General features: G+C 37.4%; 1 protein-coding gene across 2 annotated transcripts in view; it reads left to right on the top strand.

The window, feature by feature from the left end:
* Positions 1–17,082, top strand: part of CD164L2 (CD164 molecule like 2) — a 489,059-nt gene that overhangs the window by 389,371 nt on the left and 82,606 nt on the right. For both annotated transcript variants that reach the window (XM_044084448.1, XM_044084440.1), the window contains one exon: positions 12,750–12,912. In XM_044084448.1, coding sequence (XP_043940383.1) covers positions 12,750–12,912 — 163 coding nt within the window. The remainder of the gene's footprint in view (positions 1–12,749; positions 12,913–17,082) is intronic.

The following is a 17,082-nucleotide window of genomic DNA, read 5'->3' as shown; positions in this document are numbered from 1 at the left end:
CCTTTAAGGTTATAAACAGATAAACACAGTCTACTGAAATGAAAGCTGTTTCTGTTCTAAACTAATTGGACCTAATTGTTCTTTATTATTGTTAGCAAGATATGTAATAGTAATTAACTCATGTATTAACTATAAAGCTTCTTTGATCTTTATCTATAAGTCTAATATTTCTCTTAATCTGTTTGTCGAAATTGAAGTAAATAATTTATAATCCACATTAAGTAATGAAAGAGGCCTATAAGAATAAAATAGATTTTTATTTTTCTCTATTTCAGATTATGTGAAATTATGAGAAGTTATTATTAAATAGGTGAAATGAGGCTTAGACACATATAAAATAAAGTGCAAAAATGATGCTTGAGTAGTGGAAAGACGAGAAGAAGAATCATGAGAAAGGCAAGGTGACTGGTAGTATAGAAGCAGTTAAATGCAAATTGTTACAAAGTCATATCACACTCTGATAATTAGTTAAATTGTGAAAATATATAAAATGATATTAAAGTAAAATATAGTCAGATCACACATATTTATATAAATACATGTATTACAGAGTAGATTATGATATATTCAACAAATGACAGTGTAGCTGACAACAGTAATGGTCAGAAAAAGCAGTAAAGTGGTAAGAAAGGAAAGTAGAGTGAAAGAACTGCAGAATTTCAGTTAGCTAAAGGACCACTTCTTTAAAATGAGAGGAAAGGGAGGCAAAAAGGCCAAGCAGGAGTCTTAATTAAAAAAGGAAAGAAAAAATGAAATATTTGAGGAGGGTAGCAAAAACCAAGGGGGAACTTGAAACAGAGGAAGAGGTTAAGAACAAAGTTGAAGTAGGATGTAATAAGCAAATATGAATGATGACATTACTGAATAAGCAATCAAAAGGACAGACTGTGACAAAGAACTGAATAACAGATATGGCAGAATAGATAGAGTAGAAATGAGTTAGCAAATGACTGGGATGGGGCAAACACAAGTAATTGTAGTACTGGAGTACTGGGAAATATATTTCTTTTAGAGTACAACCAGAGACATTGCAAGGAAAGAGAACTAGAGAAAATGTAGGTGAATAAAACAGTATCTTGACAGGGAACGCACATGTACTCTCTTTAGATTTACTGTGTCATCCGAATACCTTGGTCACATGCAGTTATAATACTGTAACAGTTTCATTGCTAAAGATACCTGGAACTGACACACATCTGAATAGCCAGTCACTTTCCCCCATTTTCCAATTAAGACACATAGTTGTACTTTTATTCTTCAAGAAATGGCATCTGATAGGGCATTTGACTGATAGTTGATCATTTGTTGATGTTCAGCATTCACTGATGCAAATAAAATGTCTATTGTGCAGAGTCAGTTATCATAAAATCAAATGCTGATGTGGTTTTCAGACCACATGTGAATGCTGCACCACAGGTTCATGTAATTCTGTAAATTTAGGCTCATACATTGAAGGAACAGTCTGACTCACTTTCAATACTTGGTAGGCTTTCATAGTCACAATTCTTTATTTCTTTGCTTACCTCTTCATAATTTTAATGTTTGCATTCATTCTGGTCCCTGATGGTTATAGTCTCTTGTATGCACAATGCCATTATCTGTGTCTTCTATAAAAATTGAAATGTGATCTTTCTGCTAAGTTACTGCCCGGGGAATCCCCTAGGGAAATCATTTTGTCATATCACCTGAGTACACTGAATCCAGTTGTGTGAAGTAGACCTCTCTGGCTTGTTTATCATGCTGCATTTTCTGTAGATACTCCATTTTTTTTTACAACAGCTCTTAAGTTTGGATTGATTAGTCAAGTCAGGTTTGAACATGGATATTAAGAAACAATTTTGAATGTAATCTACCTATAGGTGTGTTTTTTGTACTTTAGCTATGTTTAACAAAAATATTATCTTCCACATTCAACGTGGTGTTTAGCAGCATTTTCATTGCAGCCTTTAAAATGTAAACATACCTTTCTCCTAAATCTTTGAAAACAGTAGCCCATAGTGCAGAACTAGAGTAAACAATTCAATTCCATTTGATATAACCATAACATTCTTTCTTATGCCCTTTGTGTATCATCCATCTTTTGGATGTTTAGTTTTCAGTCTGGAAATTATCAGCCATTAAAATTACAGTGTATCTCTTGATACATGCTTGTGCCACAATGAGCAAAATGTAGACATCATTATTAATAATGGTTCATGGTATGTAATATGAATCATCTACTCAAGAGATACCAATGGAATTTCTATACTCAGAAAATCTAAACTAGAGCTAGACTGGCTCTGTGACACAGTAGACAGAGTCCTGGCTCTGGCTCGGGTAACTAGGGTTTGATTAATGTCCTTGGCAATGGATGAGCAAGGCATGGAGTGGGTGTGTGAAGGGTTGTGGCCTGCTCAACACTCCTTAGGCATGGAGAAGAGTGGGCACAGTGGATGGTGTGATTTCCATGGTGGAGTCAGGAAACAACGACTCTTGCTTTGAGGGTAGGGTGGGAATTGTGTGAGGGGAACTCCCCTTGCAATTTTTTTTTCATCCCTCTCCTACTGCTGACTTTAGTTTCCTTTATTACAAGCTTGGTATAAACCCATCTTCCACAGTTCTCATACCCTAGCAGTTCCTGCACATGGAGACCCGTTCATATACAAGCAATATGGAGTGTACACCTGCCAGCACTGCAGGCAGGATGGAAGAGGGAAGCAGCCATCATACTGCAGTTTAGGTAATGAATGTCCTCTGGCCTAACCCCCTTTTGCAGTGTGCTGACATCAGTATTAGGCCGGATTGACAATACGGAGTGAATATGAGCTCATGTCCCTACCCCTAGGCCCATGGGATGGTCATACCTTCAATGTCCCCCCCCCAGCCTGGAATTATCTTAGACACTACCCTGCATTGGTTTATAGGTCCATTGGTATTTACTAGGCTAACAACCACAAGGATCTTTTTAAGCCTAGCCATTCATCCCAAAACTCTGTCAGATTCTGGAACCTTGATAAGTGTAAGCAGGGGCTTGGGAGATGAAATATTAACAAGCAAGGGCCTGAGAGATGAACAATTCACAGGCTGCCTGTGTCCATTACAGGCATAGGTATCAAAACAGGGATGGATTACTTGTTCCCCATCTAATTGTCCAAGTTATACTTGAATTGGGTTAGGGAGGAGTTCTTCTTCACATGGATGGGGAGCCTGTTCCAGAGAAAGGGTGGTATCTGGGATACATACCTGTCTCTCCAGCAAGTTCATAGGTTCATAGTTAAGTATTAGGCTACTGGCCCAAGGACCTACGTAAGCCTAGCCAACAAGATTCCCTGGCTTATGCCACCCAAGAAAGTTATTTTCCTGTGCCCTTGTCGAGTAGATCCACAGAAGTGATCCCTGGGGTGTATTTCCTATTTCTCATCCACTCATCAAGTTTTTCTTGAAGAGTGCTAATGAGGAACTTTGTGTGACATAGATAGGTAGCTTGTTCCAGAGCATGGGAAATCTCTGGGACAGGAATCTATCCTTCCAGCATGTCCTTTTTATTGTGGTGACAAGGTTTTGGTCCCTAGAGCATGTAGCTCAGAGAGATTGGGATTTCTTTAGGTGTAGCATGTCCAACAGATCTGGCTTTGACATAGCTTTATATGTTAGGCAGAGATCACCTTGGAGTAGCGATATGCTATGGAGTAAAGCTAGAGTTTTTTGAGATGGTCAGTGTAGGGCATCTGTTTGAAGCCAGTAATCCTCTTTGTGAGGTACTTCTGTGGTCTTTCCAGCTGCTGCAGATGTCTTGTGAGGTACATTCCAAAAGGGGCGTTGTACTCTATAATGGGTCTAATGAGTGTCGAGTAGAGGGGAACAATGACCTCTTTTTTCCTGGATGAGAACCATTTTGTGATGAGGTGTACCACGTAGAAGGATTTCCTGACTACTGTGGTGATGTGATTATCAAACGATGAGACTACTGTCCAGCTGGGTCCCAAGATCTCTTATCACACATTCGGCGTTAAGTAGACTGCTGCCTATATGGTAGATCATGCGTAAAGAGTTTTTACAAAAGGGGATGACAATGCACACTGCAAACAAATCAGTTATATGATAGACTTCTTGGCAGGAAATCAGAACAAACAAACAGGTGCTTAACAAGTAGAGAAATGTTCCCGTTAATACCTTTTATACAGTGAAACTAGCTAAAAAGCTTTACAAACAGTGCAACAGTAAAAACCTTATTTATCAGGCCCTGTAAGGCAGACACTTTTAGTTTAACCATGCAGATTAGTTAATAGCAATAAAATACAGTAAAAAGTATGCAGCAGGCAAGAAAAAGTGCTATATATAAATTGCTAAAAGCAATAACTAGTAAAAATAAGCAAAAAAAAACAGGATACTTATTGTTATATATCTCAGATCAGAGTTGTAGTCAGTGCCCCTCCTCCACTCAACTCAGTGTGCATAGACAGAAATCCTCTCAAAGTTAGGGCTTAAATACCAGAAGATACAACATTAAACAACTTTAAAAAAAAAAGCTCAAAAGAACCAATGAGTGCTTACTCCAAGCCCTAGACTATCCAACCTCCACCAGCCAGCAGCCAATCAACACAATCCTGCCACAAAGGTAAAGAAAGGCTTCTGCTATTTCAAGATGGCCTGGTCATGTGCTCAGAACAACCACTACAAAAACAAACAGGCCCAGGGACAACAAATCTGAACTGGGACAGTATTACAGCTACTAGCCTACACTCCTTTAGAAAGTAAACACTACAGAAATGTTTATCACAGCAGAAGAACAGCAGTAAACCACAAAATTAAAATTTTAAAACAGGTAAAGGAGCAAGGAGACTCTACAGAATGCTTTTAACTGTAATCAAATCAGTTATATGATACACTCCTTGGCAGGAAATCAGAACAAACAAACAGGTGCTTAACAAGTAGAGAAAATTTCCCGTTAATACCTTTCACACAGTGAAACTAACTAAAAAGCTTTACAAACCGTGTGATAGTAAAAACCTTATTTATCAGGCCCTGTAAGGCAGACAATTTTAATTTAACTGTCCAGGTTAGTTAATAGCAATAAAATACACTAAAAAGTATGCAGCATGCAATAAAAAGTGCTGTATATAAATTGCTAGAAGCAACAACTAGTAAAAATAAGCAAAAATAAAAACATGATACTTATTGTTATATATCTCAGATCAGAGTTGTAGTCAGTGCCCCTCCTCTACTTGGCCCAGTGTGTATAGGTCCTATTTATATCACAGGCAAGTTTTAAGTCTTTAGAGTGGGTAATTCTGGTGCTGTTTGTTTTGTGGATATACAGGATGTCCATCAAGGTAGGGTCTGACAATGCCTTGAATTCCAGCCATAGGTCTCACCTCAACAGCCTGTAGGAGATAGAATACAGGGATAGGGCTATGAGGTGGTCTGCACAGGACATATTACTTTTTAATGAGGAACCTATGTGGACACTCCAGTTGTTGGATATCCCTGGTAAGGTACATACCAAGGGTTAATGTTGGAACTGAATTTGTCTGCCCACCGTTGTCTATTGCTTTTGAGATTGTGGAAATAGCTAAAGATATTTTGCTTTGGTAGACTTTATTTGTCCTCTGAGTTGTCTGTTTAGTTTGATTATAGTGTTTTTATCCCGCTAGGTGCTGCACCTCCTAATTTTGCCATGATTTTCTTCCTTCCTTCTGTTATGCAGGCTACTAATGTTGTGATTCTACCAGGGTTGATTTTTTTTTTTAGTTAGTTCTGTACTTTTTCCTGGTGGGTAGAACTGCCTCCCTGCGGCTGTTAACATGCTTGTATAGGGTTTCTGTTAACAGTTTTACATAGGCAGCACAGCTCTCAGGATTTAAATGCAAATTTTGGCAGTTTATTATTTAATTGTAGTCAGTTAGCTTTATAGTAGTTTCTGAATATTCCAGAGTTAGATGGGGCTCCATGTTTATTTTTACTTCAAAGGAGACCATTTTGTGGTCTGGCCTTATCAGAGTAGATATTACTGTAAGGGGTGTGTGCTGCACTCTCCCATATTAGTGAGGACCAGATCCAGTATGTTTGTATTTTGACTATTATATGAACTGAGTTTGAAAACCTTCCATTTTTCCAATAATTATGAAAACAAAATGAATGATTTAAATGTGGTTTTGTACCTTGATGATTTGTTAGTCACTAGGAAGACAGACAACACCTCAATAATTTACAGAAAGTACGTCTGAGGCAAAATTATAGTATGAGTGTAAAAGAATATAAATGTGACTTTCGCAGTTCAGAGATTAATTAAAGTTTTTTCTATTGTTACCTTCAGCCATGTGATGTTCAAAGCTTAAAATAGTCTTGTAACTCTTAAATGTTCTGCTATTAGCCACAAGAGGTATTAACGTGTGGACAAAACAGTAAGACATCAAAATCTGGCACAGATATTGTCACAGACATTACTTCAATGTATACCAGACCTCTCAAGCTTGTTCCTGTTTTTAGCCTTTTTTACCTCATGCATATGATGTACATATTTTTGGAAGTTATGTTACCATTTTCAGAGTTCACACAGAAATCCATACTACATGACCAACATACTAGTGGTACCAATAATTTAAAGAAAGGGAACACACATCTTATATCTCTACATACAAAGGATATATGGGGTAATCAAATGGAACTGGAAGATTCTCCATTCAGATGATGTTATTAAGATAGTTGTTGGTGAGGTTCCACATTTTAGTTTTAGGAATGGATTGAATTTAAAATGCTTGCTTTGTAGAGAAATTTATTTTCCTTCCCTTGGACGGAATTTGTTGACCCCCCTGCAGGGTAGGTACATTTCCCTGTAGAAACTGTAAAGGTTGCCTATTCATTTTTACATCCAATCTCTTTCAGCATTCAATTACTAAACAAACGTATAAGTTACATATTTATGCGGATTGTCGCGCTAAAAATGTTGTATATCTTGCTAAGTGCTTGAGATGTGTTTCATTTTATGTGGGTGAGACCAATCAGATGTTAAAGGAACACATATTGCAACATATGAGTGATGTCCAATTGGTGGTGACACACAGTGCACTTGCACATGTTAAGATCTACCTGGGCATAATTTTGTTTTTATGGTCTTACATGTTTAATTTTTAAGTAAATGGGGTGGTGATTTATGACTTCAGACTGAACTTAGTGAAATCAGATGGATTGCCAATCTGCAGGAGGATCGACTTCCAGGTTTAAATGGCATGTTGCCTTTAAAACCAGTCGACCTGTATGCTGATTTTTATTGTTTTATATATTTTTTTCTTTTCTCTTCTAACCATACATATGATATTGATTTTATTCACTTATTTATATCAAACTATTAAGTCAATTTTTGCTTATGTTTCAATATGTTGTTTCTCTATTGTATTGTATTTTATTTTCCATGTAAATTTTTTTTGTTTTGCTGTATTCTGGAGCCTTTCTCCCCGGGCCTCCACTGAAAAAGGACTTTTGCCCAGTCGGACTATCCCAGTCAACTAATGTCAAATAAACAAATGGATAAATAAATAAATAAATAAATAACATATTGGTTGGCTCCAGATTATATCAGGAGAAACATTGACCAATTAATTCCTGGTCTCATGGTGGCGGTGTCTGATTTATTTAGTTTTGTTGCTTGTTTAAAGGTTTTTAATTGATGAAGTAATTGGGAGTTAATGAATCTGATGAAGAGCTTTGGATTGAAAGTGCTTATCCTTTTTTGTTTTATTTTAGTTCAATAAATGTTTGTTTGATATGCTGTGGTGGATTGAGAGGATGTTTTTGCAGTTTTACTTTTTTGTTATTTTTCTTAAGCAAAAATAAATGACCTTGTGTGATAGTATTTTGAATTGTAGGTCATTAAACTCGTTTTACATTGTCTCTTTGATGATGTTTTTACACTTTTGCATCATTCTTCATTCTGTTTTTAATACTTGTCTCTAAGCAGTATCCCACATTCTTTCTGGTAGTGGGAAGAGTTGTGTGCTATTTGATATTTAGATTATATGTCCAGATTTTTAGCTGGGTGGTCCTTCTTTTTCAGGGTCCTCTGTACCTGTTTTCAATGTCTTCAAGTTAAGATGTATGATGTGTACTTCCATAACAGTGGCTGCACACTGTTTGCTTTCTTTAATATTAAGCTGTAGATAAAAATACCTAAGCAACAATTTGATAAATAAAAAATGAGCATAATCACAAAGGTTATGATGTCAACACAAGCTAAAATCTAAGGAGTCAGCATGACAGATATGGAAAGCATACAGTTCTGTATTAACATTGCAAATGTCAATGCTCTGAAAATAGGACACATACACCTAAAATGAGCAAAAAGTAAACACTAGAACACCCAAAATACAAATTAAATGTAAGAATAAAATAGTGTGACATTCCAAATGTAAGAAAAGCTCAGAAATACAGGAACAATATAGCCTGCAAGTACTGTAACTTACACCTTATTGGAATTACTTGACATCAACTCCCGAAACATTTTAATTTAATACCACTACAACTATAAAAAACGCCAGTCCCAAAATCAGCTACTGCAGAAAAAGGCCCTTTTTATTAGCTGTGACCAAAAATTAAGAAAACATGTCCAATAACTTAAAGCACTGAAAAAAAAATATATAGGTACAAAAATACAAACCACAGCAAGAAAGCCCAGATTTCCCAAACACATGTGAAAACACTGGCTTATAAATATTCCCTTAGCCATCTTTATCTCGACTGTTCAGGGTTACCTCCTCCTCTTTCTGATGCTTACCTACTTCCAGTATCCACCCTACCTCTATAGGAAATTCACAGCTATATTACCAGTTCAAACCCATTCAGGGGTAGGATAATGATCTGGGAGATCTTACACCCTGAAATTAGTACTAGAAGAAGGACTTGTGAGAAGATCAAGAAAACAAAGATCCTACATGTTGTTGCACCTAGAATCCAGACAAATCTTGAAGACAGTAAGATACCTTGGAATCATTACTGTTTTCTAACAACCTACTACTCATCCCTGTAAAAGTCATGATTGATATTCATTTATTTTGTGGGCAGGTCTCCTCTTGTGTTCAAGTCACCAAGGGGACAGACTAAGCAAACATTTTAAATAATATGGGGTTCTATAGTACTCGGTATGCCTGGCATAAATTTTCTGTTAAGAAGATACAGAAAATAGAGCGAGTTGCAGTAGAATATAGTTATAAGACAAGCCTCAAAGCTCCTTCACTTCTTTTTGTGTAGAATATTTGTACCTTTTCCAATTGCAGAAATTGATCTGTGAGTAAAATGCAGGACAGAGTACAATATTTCATAGTTATGGGATGTTATCTTCCTAGCATTGGTCTCAGCACCATGGATGATCAGATAAGGAACACTATCTGCCTTGCAGACAGCATTGGCTCTGTGGGTATAGTATAGAAGGTTAGCATTCTACAAGAATACCAAGGCTTTTACTGTTTTGTCAAATTTAAGTTAATTCCACCTAGAGTTTTGGTTGCTGCCATATCCAGAATGCTGCATTTTTTAAGCTCAAGGCAAGGTAATATTTATATCTGCACCATTGATTTGGAATGATACATGCTATTTGAAAGGAAATGGTGTCAGTGGTGTTAAACACAATTCCCCTGAGTTTTCAGTAATCTGCAGATTTAAGAAAACCAGATACTGGAGTCAGTTTGGAAGTCTGAAAAAACCCATACCAAAAAAGGAGTGATGAAGGGACAGAACCTTAAGGGTGTCTGCCAGTGACAGGGAATGATAATCATAGGGGTCCTCCTGTTTTTTGTATTTGTATATAAGATTCTGTCATGGAGTATTGTTTGTACTTCTTTTGCCAGTTTGAGGTAAGCCACATTCATAGATAAACCATCATCCACACTCTCAAAAAAAGTCACAAGGTTAAGCATACACGATCTACCTTTGATACACTTTTCCATGCTCAACAGACTGATTGTTCAGTAGCTATTGGGGGGTTGTGGAAGGGCCTTCCCTGTGGACTGAAATTTCAAAAGCATGTTTTCTGATTTCAGTAACATATTCAGTTATTAATGCTCTTTTAATATGTGAGTAAGGGTAATATTATGCTATTTTGATAGCATATATGAGGCTTGCTGATATTTCCTCTGAATGAGGGAAGTTGTGATTCTCATCTTACAGAGGGTAGAAGTGAATATTTTAGATGTAATTTCAGTTAGGACCATGCTGCAATGGGGACAAATTGATGAGGTTCCTCTATGTGGCTTGAAATCTGTTTCAAATCTGTATTTTAGTGTGCTGCATATAATTCTTTGCTCTGTTGATGTGATGCCATTTTTTCCAGTGCACAGCATTCTTGCATCTTTGTATTCAGTTTTTGGCTAGAGTTAAAGACAGACTTGTTATTATCATCACCTGACCTATTGACAAAGTTTACCTGAAATAAAGCTTTGCTTCTGTTGGTTGTTTCCAGTAGGTCCTTTTCATATGTTGCTGACTTGGGCACTCTTGCACTGGGTTGGATAATGTTTGTAGACTTTGCATTGGTTAATAATTTGTCAGTGCTGTAACTCCATTTTTATATTTATTGCAGAATTAACCATTATATTTATGCTTCACAGGAAAGAGTTTATCAATGTAGTTGTTTAAACTGATGTAAAGAGCCATGGACAATTTCGCAGTAGGTTGCAAAGGAAGACATAATATAGAATCTGAATTGACTAATGCAAGGTGATTGTTCAGGGTACCATAGCTGCCATTTGAACAATCCTTAAAGTGGACCAATTTTGTATGACGTCTGTTTTGGAATTTAATAGAAATTTTGCTGCATTGTGGTTAAAGTGAAAAGGGCATAAAATAGCATTTAGTGTGGCACAACTGTAGAAGTTGCCGGTAAGGAGGATATACAATAGTTTTCTGCTCCTTTTTTGGCATGTTTGCCATCTGCTTCAGAATTATTTATGGGTGAAGTGTTTTTTTCACTCAATCATTACCTGAGGTATAGTTTACCAGTACAGTACAGAGATAATTTAGATCAAGTAGAAAAGAATTTTCCAATATGGGGAAGGTTATAAGTTTAACATAGATGCCATCAACTTGCTGAGGTAACATGGAGGGGGTGCAGTAATGTGTTACGAACATGTAGTTTGTGGTGTTGGTTATAACCTAGGTATGGACTATATCTTGCTAAGAAACTGTTTCTGCAGCCATATTTCTGAAAGATTGGTATATGAAAATTCATATATTTCATCAATGCTTTGTGGGCCAAACTGTGTGGAAAGTGTTGTAACCTGTTACCTGAGAAATAGAGGACAGGTGTTTGAACCATTTCCCAAATTTACATACTCTGTTTCCAAAAAAGAAAGGTAACCCTCTAGGCAGCAGTTTGTTTGTTTATCTAGATTGCGGGTGTTGATTAGTATCACCTTCACCTAACTGTTGTCTGTGGATTTTAGCCTGGAATATTAGTTAATTTGGTGCTGCCTAGAAAAGGCACTAGGGTCTATTAGCATCCAAATGCCTTTTGAGGAGAAGTGCAGCTCATCCTTTGCAATGCAGGTCTAGTCGCCTCACATTACTTCTCAAACAGAGAGACAATGTATCCACTTGGATTAACACCATGATTCATTACTTCTCAAACAGAGAGACAATGTATCCACTTGGATTAACACCATGATCTATGCCAGTTACTGAAATGAATACTCTCTTCTGCTTATTGAAGTGGCATCCTAAGTGAAGGAGGGATCTCACCGCTGCCTGACTCAGGGCGTCCACAATGTCGTCAGTGTCCCACTCCTCTCCTTACTTCTGGCTTTGTCCAAAATAATTCTCTGTCATTGGCAGATCTTTGCCTGTCCTTTGGTTGATTTGATTTTATCTTTGATTAGAGATGACTTTCCTCTCATCTGTCTGTAGCAGAAATACGGGTATGTCCTTCAGGTGTCATTTGATATGTCCCACGGATCTCTACTACAGGACAATTAAGGTATTACACAGGGAAGCCTCTAGCTTGCATTTTTACTGAATGGTATTTGTAATGAAGATATCACAGATTACTAAACTTAAAGCCATCACTGTATCACCCTATTGATCATTTGGCTTAGCTGGTTCCATTGATGAATGTTTTATTGTAAGTTCTTTAAATTAAGCTGGATCATGATCATCTCACTGCACCCCAGTACCAGGTCATCTCACTGCACCCCAGTACTGGGTCATCTCACTACACCCCAGTACCAGGCCACTTGGCAGGCCTTAGGTATCACTATTTTAGGTTTGTTTCTTCTATCACCTAGACAGAATCAGTTCTTAGGCAGGCTAACAGGTTTACTCTTGCTGTTGAGGCAGTACTGAATTTCCTAGTTATGCTTTTTTTTGAGAAGTCCTTCTGTACTCTTTCTGAATAATGACATTAAACTAAATGCCTCTGTAGACAGTAACATTCTTCTTGTATACTGTTACTGCTGTAGAAGGAGATGTTTGTATTCTCCAGATCAGGGACATCACTAATAACTGATTATAACTCAGAAACAGTGGGAGCTATTCACCAAGTAATGTGAAACAGGTGTCTTTGTATAGCATGCTAATTATTGCATCTGCATTGCCTGACTGTGAAGGCTTAAAATAATTGGCTGGATTTAATAGAATGCATGCTTAAACACTAATAATGAGATTGCCGTTTGGCCCAAGATTTTGACATGTTTAAACACCGATTTGAATGCTCCAGTGTTTTGTGGTTTCACAAGTGATGAAAATTGACCAACAATTTTAATTTCTTTTTTGTATTGTTTTTGCAGAACCAACACCTGCCCCTCCAACAGAAGCTCCACCAGTCTACAAACCATCTAGTTTTGATCCAGCTAGTTTTGTTGGGGGCATTGTCTTGGTGCTAGGAGCTCAGGCTGTTTCCTACTTTGTACTCAAGTTCGTCAAATCCAAAGATAGTACATATGAAACACTGTGAGGACCTACATTTTTATTATTGGATTACAGCTTAATAAATAAAGAGAATGCAGTATGACTGTGTGTGTGTGTGTGTATACGTGTGTGTATGTGCGTGTGTGCGCGCATGTGTGTGTGTGTGTGTGTGTGTGTGTGTGTGTGTGTGTGTGTGTGTGTGTGTGTGTCTCTGTGCTTGTGTCTGTCTATGTGTGTGTGTGTGTGTGTGTGTGTGTGTGTGTGTGTGTGTGTGTGTGTGTGTATGCATATGAGTGTTTGTGTTTGGGCATACACATGTGTATGCCTGTCCTGTCTTCCTCTGTGTGTGTGTGTGTGTGTGTGTGTGTGTGTGTGTGTGTGCGCCCAGATGCATTTATATGTCAGTTGTTTTCTCTGAATTTTTTAAATTATTGTATTCTCTTCAGTGAGTTTAAACAGTTATGATGCATTTTGACCTTTCATCCTGCACATTGGTGGTATGTAAAGTTTTGTCCAGACATAGTGTCATACTTTTGTAACAGGAGCATGGTTTTATGTCTGTTTCATTGTTATTAGACACATAACACCAGATCTTAAGCTATAAATGCTGACATACCTTGCATTATTTTGGACGAATCTTCCAACAGTTTGTGAATGTAAAAAAAAAGTGTGTTAGTCACTTTACTTAATATTTATACCAAATACATGAAGTCAGAAACTTCTTTTTTTTCTGATACAGAATTATTCAAGTATGGTGTAAACTGATGGCAAGAGTATTTAAATTACAAATATGGCATGATGTCACATTGGATTGCAGAGTTTTATGTCAGACTTTGTATACAGAAGGGAAACAGCAGGTATATATTTGCATCAGGAAACTAGGAAATAGAACCTTGTTGGCCTGTTTCTGATGCCTGCTCAATCAGCACTGTAGTTCGGGTTTCTGGACTTGAACACCAACTTCAAAACTGTTATTCCTTTGTGTGGAAGGTGTGGCCAAGCATGGCTGAGTAGGCAGCAATGTCTTAGATATCACAGTCTATTCATTTTTTTATGTATTAAGTCACACTCTTTGGCTCTTCAAACTTAAACTCTGTCCCCTAATATATTTTATTGCTAAAAACCAAAACCTTAATAAGCTGATTGCACATATCTAGGTTTTATTTTCTTTCCATCAAAGTGATTGTTTCTGGAAAGGTGCACTCTTTGTCCTGTTCGGGTGAGCCCCACTCCATTTACCCTTGCTTTGCTCGGTTTCATTGTGCTCCCCCCACCCTACACCCAATTTCCACCCCTGCCCACTTCATCTGCATTTATACTTCATGAAACTCCACCACATTGATTCTCTATCCAGTCCCAACCTCTTTCAGTTATTCAGTCAGATACTACTGTCCTAATCTGCAACGCCTACCTCATATTCCCATATACTCGTTTTAACTCACTTTAAATGCTATTACTTTCTTTCATGTCTACCATGCTGGTAGCCCCCATCCTTACTGTAACTCTTCTTCTTACACTCATTAGCGTTCCACATGTTAGCTATAAAAATACAAATATCGATAGTCACTTCCTCAACTTCCAACCATAACTCCGTCAACTGATTCTACAACATCTCCCCCAGGTTATATAAAATTCTTCCTCTCCTCTATACTAAACCAAAAACATTTCTCTCTCGCCCTCCCAGCTGCAAAATAAAAACCCAAATTATCAAAATAAAATATGCCTCAAATTATATATTCTGTATCTCTAACATCATTTAGTGTTTTGACATCCACCCAAATGTAGGTCCTACTATATCTCCAACCTATAAAGTCCCCTTTAAATCTCTGAATCTTATGACAGTAATATGCAATAAAGCAACAGACCTTCATGCCTGGAGTATTCATTACATGCCAGCTGTACAAGCAGCTACAGAAAATTGGCTTAAACCTAACATGAATGATTCTCAACCCCCGGCTATAACATTAGCAGACAGAATACAAAAGAAAGATGGAGGCACAGCCTTACTTAACCCCTAGTCGTCTAACTTTATTCAATACTCCAACAACATATGCTTAAATTCCAGTCACCTTCTTGCAGCTAAATAAGACAAAAATTTAGGCATTGCTATAATTTATCTCACCCTAGTAACAACATATTCTATAGGTTTACGCAATTTATTAATACCCCCGAAAGATACAGTAGCGCTAACAACCAAAGCTCCATTCTGGATTGGATTGTAGTTTCTGACCCTACCAAATTTAGCAAGGCAAATACACTCCCAGACCACCAGACAGTCTATGGCCATTGAACAGTTTGTCATATGGCCAAAGAACAAAAGTCTAAAATAGCAACTAATCTTTCTAAATTTGACCATCAGGATTTCCCAGACACAATAAAAGCTGTTAACTGGACCACATTAAAAACCCACTGCTTAGACCACTGTTTAGATGAAGCTGTAAATCGTTTCATCTCAACTTTTAAACATCCTGAATAGTCTAGCTCTTCTCTGCACTACAACATAACCCTCAAAATTTTGGTCATCTTTTAATTTCCTTCACCCAGGGTCCAAAAAATAAGCCCAACAGCCACAATGTTCAATACTTACTTACTTTATTGAAAGTATTGCTGATATCACTGCATGCTCTTCTCAACCACTTATATCTCTGCCCATGTAAGTCTTTTTTCCCTCTCTCTTACACATTCTCCTCCCCTAGCACCTCCAACAACTGGCGTGCTACCACTGTACTGTCTTCTTCCCCCATTTAGGATATCACAAATAACTTTCCTTTCTTTTCAGCCAGTCACTACTCTATTAATAATAAACCTTACTTCCAAACGCAAACTCTGCTCTATTTCTGGAGGTAACCTCTTATCCAAATGCCTTAGACTTGCTTCAGATGCCATCACCTATCCAGTCAGCATTCTTATTAACAGATCTTTTTTTTTTAAATTATGTCCCTTCATTGTGAAAGAAATCATGTATTATTCCATTACATAAAAGGGGTAACTCTGCTGACATATCTAAGTTCCATCCCATTGCTATTATATTCCCACTCTCAAAACCTTTAGAAAATGCATAGACAAACAGCTTCTTGACCATTTCCTTCAGAACCAACTTCTATTCTATCCCTTACTCAACATGGCTTTCATCCACCCCATAGCACAACAAGTGTGTTTTATTCTTCATGGACATTGTAAACCGGTCTAGAGATTCTGGAAAACCTGTGCCATCACTATTCCTTGACATGTCTAAGAGTTTCAATACCTTTTGTCATTCTAAACTCCTACAGCAACTATCCCTCTTAGGACTATTATTTCCAGCATGACTTTGGTTCACTTGTTGGACTTCTAAAAGACAATAGGCAGTGAAATGGCAAGGTGATCATTCACCATAGCTGCAGATGCACCTGGAGGCATCATTCATATGCAATGAGTTAAATGTTAAAATTGCAGAGTCTAAAATATTGGTTTGTTCCTTGTTCTGCTCTTCCATGCGGTGTTGGTTTCTCATCTCTGGAGAATGAAAGGGCTGACTGGGCAAATGGAAGTGTGGCTCAGGGGCTAACAAGGGGCATAGGGGCACTTGTAAGTATCCACCCCCCAAAATGCTAATAGAATACTTCAGTCTACTAAAATCTAGGGAAACAGTATCATATGCAAAAAGATTCAGAGGAAGAAAAGGGATAAATAGAAAATATGACAGTCTATGGTATAATAAATCAAATATCTGTACTTTGAGGTATGGGAACTCACTTCATCACTTGTTAAAAAACTGCTTTTCCTAAACCTAGACTTCTAGCTATTTCATTAATTGTGCCCCAGACACATATGTATTCTGTTTGTATAGGGGAGATTTTTTTTACACTTGTAAGGCATGTAGGTTTTTATCTTTTTTTTATAGAACTGTAGTGTTCTGCTACTTCTGGTCTGGTGACCCAATTTAAAATTACATGGACTGAATGAACAAGGGAGGATAACTGGTGATAAATTAGTACCACATGGGCTATTGAAAGGGAATGAACGCTTCTTGTCTCACAGAGGTGGGGTAGTAAGTTACCTAACAAAACTATTAACACAGTTTTCTCTGTTTATTATTCACATCATTAAATTATTTATTCACTTAACTGAGTAGGTGAGAAAGCACATTTAGATTCCATCAGGAACGTGCAGCTTGTATTTTATATTAGAAACACCGCTTTTTTCAGAATTGAAGTGGGGAATGTGTATGTA

Source organism: Protopterus annectens, chromosome 1.part1 (assembly GCF_019279795.1).
Source record: "Protopterus annectens isolate FY-2018-M chromosome 1.part1, PAN1.0, whole genome shotgun sequence".
Taxonomy (NCBI): domain Eukaryota; kingdom Metazoa; phylum Chordata; order Ceratodontiformes; family Protopteridae; genus Protopterus; species Protopterus annectens.
Note: the sequence above shows the minus strand (reverse complement) of the source record. Positions and strands in the feature narration are given on the sequence as shown.